The 12,773-nt window shown below is 41.8% G+C and overlaps 1 protein-coding gene across 1 annotated transcript in view; it reads left to right on the forward strand.

Moving 5' to 3' along the window:
- Positions 1-12,773, forward strand: part of Rpap2 (RNA polymerase II associated protein 2) — a 71,847-nt gene that overhangs the window by 53,621 nt on the left and 5,453 nt on the right. The window contains exon 12 of the mRNA XM_021210693.2: positions 8,954-9,103. Coding sequence (XP_021066352.1) covers positions 8,954-9,095 — 142 coding nt within the window. The 3' untranslated portion in view covers positions 9,096-9,103. The remainder of the gene's footprint in view (positions 1-8,953; positions 9,104-12,773) is intronic.

A 12,773-nucleotide genomic window follows, 5' to 3' on the forward strand; every position in this document is an offset into this window, starting at 1 on the left:
CCAGCTGAAGAATCATTGTCTTAAATCAGGTTTACTGGGTGCTGAGTAGTTGTACCAGGTAGTGTTCATGAACCCCTAAAGTCCATAAAGGAGTCAATTCCGATGCAATCGAATTAGGGTCTCTATTCAAGCTCTAGTTTGGCCCACACCACTGTCTCTGATGCAGGAGAACTGGGGGGGACCTGGAGCCCAGTTTCAGGCAAGTATTTATAGAGGCAAGAAGGGGGTATGTAGCCTGGTACAGATTGATTGGGGGGCCATTATGGCCTTTAACATAATTGGCTGGTGCTGGGCTCCAAACCATAAACTTAATCTCCGCTTTTTCCCTGATCAATGGTGGTTAGGGAGTGAGGTGTCAGAGGCAGGCTTTTAACCTGGGGATGTAGATTTGTTGAGGAACAATCTAGAAACTGGTGCTAGACGCAGGTCTTGTTGGGGTACCCCAACCTGGGAAATGGTGCTAGGTACTGGCCTGTTAGTTAACTTGAGTTCAATCTTATCTAAGATGGAGTTTGAACCCAAAAGATTTGGTCTCAATAAGGTTGACTGAGCTGTGTGTGACAGGCCGGCTTAGGCTTTGGCACAGAATAGAAGGGTGTGTTAGCATCAGGAGAACTGCCCACTTTCATTAGCATGCTTACTTTGTAATGGCAGATCCCATGCTTTATTTGAAGAGCATACACAAATGGCCTTTGAAAATCATGAGACCTGCTCAGTTCTTAAAATGAATCAGATGTGTGAGCTACTGTGGTCTCGCGGTTAGAAGTGCAGACTGTGGGGATGCTTTTGGGGTTATTTGCTCGTCTGTTCCTGACTTACATGACCTTAAGAGAGTCACTTGGGCCTCATCTTGGAGTTGACACCTGCTGCAACTTCACAGAAAGACCAACAAGTTAGTCTCATTTTAAAAAAGAATCTTTTTAGAAAGTCGTAAATCACTGACTTGTGTTTGGGATCTTCACACAAGGGGACCAGCTAGGCTCAAGGGCTGGGGTCTGCAAGAGAAACAGTACATTTCTACCATCCATTGTGGAGTGTCTAAATGTGAAACTCGGCTCTAACCTCTCTGTGTTTGTTTCCTTGTCAGGGTCAACAAAACAAAAGTAGCATGCAGCAGTTGCCGCAGCACAGGCCTACCCTGTGTTACCTTATAGAAAGGAGGGGGCTCTGCAGCGTGGTGACTCTCTGGACTTTTAGCCCAGCTGACTGTCATTTTATTGTGGGGAGGAAGTCTGATCCACAGTAGACAAATGTTTGTGGGCTCCCTGTTAGCATTAGACTTTCTGTCTTCTGTTAAGAAACAATACAGTAAAGGAAACTCAAGGTGCAGGCCAGTGGCACACTTGTAACCCCAGTACTCAGGAGGCAGAGGCAGGCAGATCTCTGAGTTCCAGACCAGCCTGGCCTACATAGAGACTGACCCTGTCTCAAGAAGGAAAAAATAAAAGAAAAAAAAGTAAGTTTATGTTAAATATGAATCCTATTCTGCCTAAATATACAGGCAGGATTCCTTCTGAAGAGCATATACCTGACTTCTTTTTCATTTCTGAGGAAGATATTTTGCATAACATCTGGGGTTTCTGTGAGCCCTCAGCTTTCTGAAGACATGGCATCTTGAGCTTCTGTGTTATGGGTCACAGGGAGCCAATGTTTTGTTTCTTTGAGTGTGAGTAAAGGGTGATAGTTAATCCTGTCATTTAGTTCTGGAGAGAAGGGTAAATCCTAGCTCAGTTTTTAGAACAAGATTGACTGGTGCTGAGTCACATTTGAGAAAATTACATGATATAACTTAATTAGAATGCCACAGTTAAACTTGCTTTAGATTTTTACCTGCACCATTCTTAGTGAAGCACTTCAGCCAAGCATAATGCCTGTAACCCAGCACTCACGAGGCTGAGGCAAGAGACTGGGCTTCATAGTGAGACCCTATCTCATTTTAAAATGTATGTAAGCCTATGAGACATAAGACTGTCTTTGCTTTCATTTGAGTCTATTCCCATAGACTGTCAGGTATTGTATTTGTTATTTAGGACTTAAAAATAGGGTCTCAACCTGAACCCAGGCTAGCTTAAAACATATGGTGATAGTCATACCCCAGCCTCAAAAATGCTGGGATTACAGATGTGAGCCTCAGCCGGGCATGGTAGCACATGCCTTTAATCCCAGCACTCGGGAGGCAGAGGCAGGCGGATTTCTGAGTTCGAATTCGAGGCCAGCCTGGTCTACAAAGTGAGTTCCAGGACAGCCCGGGCTATACAGAGAAACCCTGTCTCGAAAAACCAAATATACATATATAAAACAACAGATGTGAGCCTCCACTCCAGGCTTCGTGTATCATTGCTGGCATGATAACTCAAAATATATAAACATAGTCTTTCTTTTAGGCAGAAAATTCCCTCAGACCTCCTCCTTCCTAGCTCTAAGAGAGGACAGGAGGGGTAAGGGATACAGTCACTGTATCTTTATGGCCTTTGTGCATGGTGAGCAACAGTGAATTCCCTCCCTGCAGCAGAACTCTGTATGAACCCAGTAATTTCTCAAATCTGATAGGTTAAACAAGTGTGGCTTTTTGCTTCCTGTCCTTCCTCCACCCATAACCATACTGTGCTTTCTGGTGACATTTATTCTCACAGACCTTGTCACAGTTCTTTCTTCACTTAGATCGTTTGTACGTGAGGGAGATGGTTGTCCAGTGCCATTTACAGCAGCCCACCTGCTCTCAGAACACTCCCGAGGAGACGGTGCTCCTGCTCAGATCAGTGGTGAGGGTGGAGTCTGGGATATCACTGAAGCAGGTGCCCTAGATGTTTGAGAAGCAATCATTCAGATCACCGTGATCTACAGTGTTCTAGGAGTTCCCAAGTGGAGGCCCCAGTGATTTAATGTGGTGCCATGACTGCCGCAGTAGGACTCGGAAAGGAGGAGACCACTGAAAATCCTAGCCTGCAACTGACTTTCACTGCCCTACAGGTGGATAACACAGCATTGAGTCTGCTATTTAATTCTAATTGTTCGATAAATTAAAACTTGGACTCTTTATGTGGCTCTGTCTGCAGACAGGATGCAAACCCAAGACCCCTGGAGTCTCAATGAGCTATTTTCACAGCTCCGAGTCCCTGACACTAATGTTTTATCAAAGATCCCTCAGTCGTCATGCCAATACTTTGAAGCTCTTCCTAGCACTGTACATAGTTCCTGTTAAGCAGGTGTTAGAACAACAAATGGCGTGCCTGTCCTAACCTGACGTGCTCTCTCCGTTTGATGTGTGACATATGTAGAGCAGTGGGCTAAAGGCGTGTCAGTGGGATGCTGTGTGACACTTGGCTTGGCTTTGTTGTTATGCCACACAGTAAAGGACCAGCTTTAGATGTCCCTGTGTTTTCCCTGGAGTTTCCATGAGAAGTCTCTTCCTGTTTTTGATTTTATAGGTTAATGAGTTTGCAATAGCTGTTTTCTGAGAAGTGTCACCTGCAGTCCTGCTGCTGTTTCCTCTGCCCTCAGGCTTTACGCATTAACTTTTAAAACATTCACTGCGATCCACATTCTCTACCAGTGATTTTAAAGATATTTCCTACAGAAAACACACTGTCAAATATCAACTCTGATGTGTTGTTATCTCTTACTTAAGTAAAAGTTTTTCAGTTCATTGTTTTCTTTGGTATCCACTATTAGAAGTTTGAAGGTTCAAATAGTTACTTCAGTCCTTTCAATGCATGATGGGTTATTTTTAATCAAAAAGATTGAACAGGAAAACTTAAACTGAGGGTAGGGCGCATACCTGTAATCTTGGGAAGCTGAGGCAGAAAGACCACTTGAGTCTTGGAATTCAGAATCAGTCTGGGCAACATAGCCTATCTCAAAAGGGAAAGAAAATATATACATGGGCCTAGAAAGTCAGTTTAACAAAAGTGGGGTAAGCATTTGATAAGATCCTGCAGGTGCACTTCACAGATAACTTAGAAGTGCTTCACTCTGTTCATTTCCTAGTTCAGTCTTTGGGTTTGTTATATTTTTGAAGTAGTAACTTGAGACAGTATCTGTACTCTGAGGCACTCTGTTTCACCGTATCGAGAAGCTCAATAGGAGCACAAAGGAAGCAGGGGTTGAAATAGGAGTAGATCCATGGCACCAGATGATTGACCATGAAAGGAAGATAAAGCCAGGCCAGGCCATGGTGGTATATGACAGGAATCACTGCAAAGGCAGGTAGATCTCTGTGAGTTCAAGGCCAGCTAGGTCTACAGAGTGAGTTCTGGGACTCACTCTGTATGGGGTGGAGGAGAGTAAAAGAAGGATGAAAGAAGGAAAAAAAGGAAAACTCTTAAAGAGATTCGGTTATATGCCATGTGTCTATCCCAGGAGTGAAAAAGGTATCTTGTGGGAGAAGAAAAAAAAAATCACTACATTAAAACAGAGTCTAAGAGCTGGCATAGTGGTGCATGCCTTTAATCCCAGAGACAGAGGCAAGAGACTCACTTGAGCCTAGGAGTTTGGGTCAAGCCTGAGTAACATAGTTGGTTCACGGTTATTATTCTTTTTGGATAATAAGTTGGTTGCTCTGTTGACAGGTTTTAGGACAGGAAGTAAGTTAAAAAGTACAGACAGCCTGCCCAGGGACACTTAGCTCTGATTGCTCTTGACAGAATCCGCACTTCCCATGAGGCAGTCCTGGCAGGAACGTAGGAGTTCTAGAGACACTTGTCCCCTCCCTTTGCTTATGCACTGCTGAAGCAACACCCCACCACCACCCCTGCGAAACTGGGACCCACCCAGGAACTCCATGCAGGGAAAGGAAAAGGTAAAGGAAGCACTTGTCCCCTGGAAAGAGACTTCACACCATCTGACAACTTTTCCTAGGCCACCTGGCAGGAAATACAGTGTCCAGGATGTGGATCATCAATGGCAGATTACACCTAGACCAGGGTTGCCTAGTTGTGCATATTTCTTGCCTTCTGTTCAAACTTAAACCTCATGCCAGAACTTAGGAAGCCAGAGGTGTAACTAGATTTCCTTATTTGTTGCTCTTTCCAAAGAGACCACATAGTAAGTCTCCTTTCCTGCAGTTCACTATTTGGCTCTTCAGTTGGCCTGTGGGGATGGGAGTGGAGCCACTCCTGTCAGGCTGCCAGGACCCAGGACCTGACCCTGACAACTCTGACAACACAGAATTCCAAGACAGTAAGGGAAATGCAGGCTGAGGTGGAGGCTCCTGTGTAATGCTTGGTCCACCTGATGAATTTAAAGCTCCTTCATGGGTGATCTGGAATATTCTGACAGGAAGATGCAGCTATATTACAAGCAAAAAGGAAGGATCAAAATACCTCCTTCCATCCTTTTTCTCTAAAAATGAAAGGGGAAAATTTTGTGATAAAGAAAAATTACACTAATTATAACAAAGTAACTCCTTAAGCTGCCTTCATGTAGTAACTGGTTAGCTCCAGTGTGACAGACATCAGAGATACGGTCAAGATAAAGGAACCCAGTGGTATCTGGATGGGAGGTGGACAAGAGAATGAAGAGACAGTAAAGTCAGTGGAGAGTAAGGCAGGGCAAAGAGGTAGATGAAGGTGAAGGTTGACTGCAGTGGGAAGGAGCCACAGGAAAGAGCCCCCTGCAGAGGAGAAGAAACCCCAGAAACAAGACAAACTTAAGCTGGTGCAGAGGCGGGATTGCTCAGTGCAGCTGAAATGAAGAGAGCTGGGGAAAATTCTCTCCCAGGTAGAAGATTTTACCAGAAACATTTTGATTGGGAAGACATCTTTCCAGACATGGTTTGTTTAGATTTCTCTATTGTTGCTGGTACCATAATCAGTAGAGCTGTAGACAGTATATTAATAATAAAGTCACTTGTCAACATAGGAGCTGGTGGTTCATGGTTATTATCCCAGCATGCCAGAGGTGAAGGCAGAAGGATCAGGGATTCAAGGACAGCTAACTACATAGTAAGTTGCAGACAAACCCGGGCTACATGAGACCAAAGATAAATTTGTATAGGGCCAGATGGTAAATATTTTTGTCTGTACTACAGTCACAGCCATTCAGCCTTGTAGTAGTAGCACAAAAGTAGCCATTTGCTATATAAATCTATAGGCTAGTAAAACTTCATTACAAAAATAAGTTGGAAGTTGAATTCAGACCATGGACCCCAGTTTGTCCGTGGGCCTGTTGGAGTGTGTTGAGAGTGGTGATGTGGGGAAACTAGGAAGATGCATGAGAGATGCAGTGTTTGTCTTCCCCTGGCCTGGCAGCTTAGACAAACTTTCTATAGCAACAGCACATGCTTCTACATTCTGATAGACACCTTCACATGAAGCACATGCTTCTGTACATTCTGATAGACACTGGACACGTTCATGTGATAAAAACAATGAAAAAATGACCACATAAGTGCAAAGTGAGTGCAAGAGTGAGAGACCACTTGCAGGGAAGCAGCCATAGCCCCATCAAGGGGAGTGGCTTGACGTGAGATGACAAAGTGAGGGTGTAGTAGGCGATATAGATTTAAGAAGCAGTTCAGAGTCAGCAGGATGGTAACTTGGACCTAAAACATTCAGGTCAGAGTTAAGGATGGCTGAGGAGGGTGGAGTGTAACTCAGTAGTGGAGTGCCTGTTGAGCATGCATAAGTTCAGTCCCCAGCACTGCAACTCTAACAGTAAAGACACCTGTAGTTGGGGTGCAGAGCCCTGGAGTCAATGCCCTGCACCCTCCATCCCTTCAAAGAGGACTGGGGTTTCTGGTACCAGAATGTTGTGGTGAAGAAATCAGGTTTAGTTTGAACATGAGGCATTTGTGTACTGCTAGAGCAGCCTAGAGAGAAAAATCGTAGGAGAGATGTGGGATGTGGTGTCATGGGAAGAGAAAAGTCCTGGGTGAGACCTGACTGAGCACACACAATGTTAGAGTATATGTATCATTTACGCCTCACCTTTGTTCCAGAAATGACTTCAGTAAGCTAATTGTCGACAAAGGTCCATGTTATAGGTCTGTAGTCATATACATTTTTCTTAGACACTAGGGTGGGGAAAAAATATTTTCAAAGGAAATATTAAGGTTCCTCCATCAACATTATCTGCCTACCAACCACTTACAACTTTATTTGTTGTTCTCTGAAGAAGGTATGTACCACCCACACTCTCCATAACCGCTGACTTCCATATGCCTGTGTCCTCCTGCTTCAGTTTTGTTGGGTTTAGCAGTCTTTGCGGGCTTTCTGTAGAGTCATATTGTCTACACATAGGTGTAATTTGATTTCTACCATTCCATTTGTATGCCTTTTATTTTTCTTGTCTAATTGCTCTCACTAAAACTTGTGGAAGTACATTGACTAGGCACCCTTGTCCCATTGTTCTTAGAGGAAAGGACTTCACATTTTAGCTTTTATGTTAAAGTAGCTATTTAGTATTTTTATTATGAAGGGATATGGCATTTCATCCAATGCTATTTCTTCTTCTACTGAAATAATAGTTTTTATCCTTCATTTTGTTGATGTTTTATTTACTAACTTGGGTGTTGGATCATCTTTGCATCCTTAAAACTAAATTGTGATGAATGGTTTTGATATTCTATTTAATTTATTAAATACTCTTACATGTTTATGATACCCAACCCTGTGCAGTTTGCTTTAAAGATGATGAGGATCTCAGAATAAACTTGGGTCCTTTTACTTTCCAATCTGTGCAATTATTTGTTCTCATTCCTTAAGATACATAAAATTCAACCGTGAAGCCACTTATCCCTAGGCTTTTCTGTTAGGAAGCTTATTAGTAATTCACATTTATTATGGGACTTGCTGTTAGTGTATTTGTGCTCATAGTTGAGTGTTGATAGATCATATGTGTCCATTTGTAATATACTTCCAGACTTTTCAGTGTCTCTGAGACTGTATTTCTGTGGCATTTTAGTGGTAATATGTCCCTTTATATCTCTAGTTTTATTTGGAGCCTCTATTTTTCTTTGCCAAGTCTAAGTAAAAGTTTATTGATATCTTTTCAAAGAACCAACCATGTGTCATGATCTTTTGTATAATTTTTTCAGCACCTCCCCCCCTCCACACACACACACACACATTTTTATCTGCTCTGATGTCTTTTTCTCCTTCCACAAATACTGGGGGGTTTGCTGGTGTTGAAGATACCTGTGTCATGTGGGCACTAGTTGCTATATAAACATTCTTCTTAATTACCTTTGCTGAATCCCACAAATTTTAGCATGTAGTTTCCATTTTCATATTAAAGAATTCCTGAGCTGGATGGGGCAGGGTGGGGGGTGCTGGAGGGGACTGGAAATAGAGGAGGGGTAGGGGAAATTGCAGTGGAGATGTAATATATGAGAGAAAAATAAAAACAAAAAATCTTAGCACTGTGAATGGAACTTGTCTGGCATGTACAAAGCTTTGAGTTCAGTTCACATACCACATTAAAGGTTTTCTAATGCAATAGGAATCTTGCTTACTGATTACATTTCAATGAGAATTAAAGTTTACATTTAGTCAGTCTTTAGAGAAATTTATCACACGTGTTTTGAGGAAAACATGCAATTGGTGTTAAATGCTTTATGACATATAATTTATTTAATATTTTTAAAATTAAAAAGTTACATACCAAATAGTAAACTTGCTTTTTGACTTTTTTTCCCTCAGGTGGTATAACCCAAACATTCTATATAGATGTAAAAATAAAAAGATACACACACACACACTTCCATTTACTTTTCTTGTAAGGGTTTTTGCTGGCATAAGGAGTATGTTACCAGGCACAGGCGTGTAGACGTCTTTCCTCGGTGACAGTGTTTGTTGGTCTCTCAGGCTGAGACTTCTGTCTTAGGAATTCTCTATAGGAATGTTATCATCTCAAGTATACATCCTCTTCTTCAGGAGATCTGCCACTGCAAGTTGAAGGTGAGTGTCCCTCGGTCATCTTATCTCTTCATACCCATTACTATCATTGGTTTCAGGTTGACACCGATTCTTGGCATTCAGAAGCATTCTCCGAAAAACGTGGTATTTACACAGTTTATAGCCACCCTGCTGACAGAATTGCATTTAAAATGTGAAGATCTTGAAAAATTAACCATTATATTTAGAACCAGCTGCTAACAAGAATGGTAAGTTGCTTTGTATCTTTCTATTTTGTTACCTGTGTGAGCTTCTGATTCATGTTCAAGTGTTCTCCCCCTGAACTGTGTCCAGCCACAAGTTTAAAATTTCAAAAGTGAAGTGCAAACCTCAAGTTAACTTAGCTTGCTGACAGCTCAGCCACCCCAGTCCTCAGCTGTCCCTGCTGCTTGCTGTCCACATGACTTTGAGCCCATCCTGTGTAAGTCCCCCGTATACTCTGCAGCTCTGGCTCTGGTTCTTGCGTTCTGGGACATCCCCCTTGTCCCACCTGGGAAGTGTTTCTCCAGAGAATAGACAGCATAGCATGCACCTTCTCTGTTTGCTGCCTCAAGAGTGTCCCTAGCAGTGTCCTAGCAGCGTCCCTGTTACCTCAGGACAGACAATGGCAAATCTGCATAGCTGCTTCCAGAGATACTCCAGTCTTTTGCCTCTTGTAAGCTGGCCATCAGAATGTCCCTGAACTGTACTTCTTCCTGTTTTCTTATTTCACATTCCCCCCTTCTTGTGCTCAGATAAATTCAAAATTAAGAGAATTTATCCTAATTTTTTTAATCAATACAGAAATTCACATATGTAATAAGAATAGAAAATCTTCCTTACCTGCTTCCAGTCCCCAAAACATGCCTGTACTGATCAGTTTTTTCAATTTGCCAAGTTGTGACTGTTTATTAACTGACCAGATTACAAAATTACCACAGATGAACTAAGGTGCCACCCATAATTATTTATTTATTCATTTACTTTACATCGCAATCGCTACACCACCTCCCGTCCCTTGCCTCAAATAGTCCCTCCTCCCTCCTCTTGTCCTCTGAGAGAGTGGAGGAAGCCCTGGGTATCCCTTCATCCTGGCTAGGTGTACCCTCTCCCACTGAGGCCAAACAAAGCAGCCCAATTAGGGGAAGAGGATCCACAGGCAGGCAACTGATTTAAGGACATCTCCTGCTCCAGTGTTAGGGGACCCACATGAAGACCAAGGTGTACATTTGCTACATATGTGCCAGGAGGCCTAGGTCCAGCCTGTGCATGCTCTTTGGTTGGTAGTATAATCTGTGAGAGCCCCCAAGGGTCCAGGTAAATTAAATTAACTCTGTCTTCCTGTGGTGTTCATGTCATCTTTATATTTGATTACATTACATTACTGTGTGGAGGTCAGAGGACAACTTTTTGGAGGTTTTCTCCTTCTACCATGTGATTCCCAGAGATTGAACTCAGGTTGTCATGCTTAATGGCGATTCGCCTGAGTGGCCATCTCAAAAGTAATTACATGATTTCCTCCTCACATATTCATGACCTCTTTTTTTATAGTTGTATAATCATATATATACATGCATACATACATACATGCATGCATCCATACATACATACATACATACACACACACAGCCTGCTGAATTCATTTAGGGTTGCTTGTATGTATATCCTTTCAGGGCTGACCACTTGATATTGGATAAGCAATTGAGAGGCTCATCCTCGGAGAGGACTAGTTCCTTCGTTCTCTCTCCCTCCCTCTCAACAGTCTTTCCCCTCTGTGTTAGCATGTCTATTGCTGCTGCCTTTATTCTGGTCTTGTTTAAGCAGCCATATTGTTGAAGAATCATGTTATTTCTAGAAGACACAATCCCTCCTGGTCTTCCAGCTCCTATGGCCTTCCCATGCCTTCTTCCAAGATGTTCCCTGAGCCTTACTAGGGTACAGGAGTTCTGTTGGTGGTATATCTGGGCTAGGCACCCCATAGTCCATTGCTTGCTGTATTTTGAGTACTTGGGGTTTTCTGTAATGGTCTCCATCTACTGCAAAGAAAAGTTTCTTTGGTGAGGGATGAAACACTATACTTATGTATGAGTAGAAGTATTTAGGATGTATTTAGGGATTATGTTGGTTTAGTAAAGTAGCAATAATATGTTCTCCTGTAAGATCATGACCTCATTAACCCTGGGTAGTTGGCTAGGTTTCAGCTAACAGGTACTAAGTTGCTTGAGTTTTGTAGCTATTGTGAATAGAGTGACAGTGAGCATGGCTGAACAAGTATCTGTGGAGTTGGATGTAGAGTCCTTTGAGTATATGCAAGGAGTGATACATTTATTTTTACCTTTTTTCAGAAATCTCCACACTGATTTCCAGAGTTACTGCTCACTTTGCAATCCCACCAACAGTGAATAAAGGTTCCCCTTTCCCTACATCCCTTCCAGTGCTTCTTTTGTTGATCTTTGCAATTCTGACTGGGGTAAGATTATCTCAAAGTTGTTTTGATTTGCATTTCCATAATTGCGAAGGATGACGAACGTTTTTTAGAGGTTTAGCCATTTTTATTTCTTCTTTGAGAAGAGCTCTGTCAAATGCATAGCCCACCCTTGGAATGGCCTTCACTCTGTAGTGGTGGTGGGTTTGGTTTTAGGTCTTTATCCCTATCAGATGTGTAGCTGGCATGATTTCTCCCACATTCTGTGGGCTTCCTCTTCACCTATGCCTCAGTTGCTAGGCAAATGGAGTCCTACTGCTTTCCTGACACGTATCATAAGATAGTCCTATAATATCTTCTACCATTTTCATGTTTCACATTTAGGTCTTTGATCCATTTAGAGTTAGGTTTTATGTGAGATGATAGGTATGGGCCTAAACATGTGGACCATATCTTAGAAATGCTCTTGTCATCTTTGTCAAATATTAAGTGGCTGAAGTTACATGTCCTTATGTTTGAGTCTCTGATTTTGTCCCACTGAACTATATGTCTTTTTGTGTCCCAGTACCACTTTGTTTGATGAATACCATGGCTCTGAAATATATCTTGAAGTCTAGAATGGTAATCTGTGCACACTGGTCTTTATGATCAAGATTGTTTTGGCTAACTGGAGTATTGTGTGGACCCTATCTCTGTGATTGAGATTACATTGAATCTGTAGATAGCTTTTGGTAGAATGGTAATTTTCACAATGTTAATTTTAACAATCCATGAACATAGGATATCTTTCCATTTTCTAGTGGTCTTTTATCTCTTCAGAAATTTAAAGTTTTTATTTCATTTAAATTCACTGAAATTTTTATTTATTCCTAGATATTTTCTTTAAGACTGTTGTGAGCTAGTGTGTGGTATCTTTCTCTGTGTGTTGGTGTATTTTTAAAAGCTATTGATTTGTGCAAGTTGATTCTGTATTCTGCTACTTGACTGAAATTGTTGATTATTTTTAGGGGTTTCCTGATAGGGATCTCTAATGTATAATGTCATAATATCTCTTAACATAAGATCATATCATCTGCAAACAGGGATGCTTTTGACTTTTCCTTGTTTGTATCCCTTTAATTTCCTTATGTTATCTTAACTCCATCAGTGTGACTTTTTTACATTCATTGACTTGTATATGTTGAACCAGCTCTGCATCTCCCAGATAAAGCTAATTTGGTTATGGTGAATAATCTTTTTAATGTATCTCTGTATTGGGTTTGCAAGTTATTTTGTTGAGGATTTTTTTTTAATTATTTTATTAGACATTTTCTTCATTTACATTTCAAATGCTATCCCGAATGTCCCCTATACCCTCCCCCCCGCCCTGCTCCCCTGCCCACTCACTCCCACTTCTTGGCCCTGGCATTGCCCTCTATGGGGCATATAAAGTTTGCAAGAGCAAGGGGCCTCTCTTCCCAATGATGGCTGAGTAG

This window comes from Mus pahari, chromosome 13 (assembly GCF_900095145.1).
Source record: "Mus pahari chromosome 13, PAHARI_EIJ_v1.1, whole genome shotgun sequence".
Classification (NCBI taxonomy): Eukaryota; Metazoa; Chordata; class Mammalia; order Rodentia; family Muridae; genus Mus; species Mus pahari.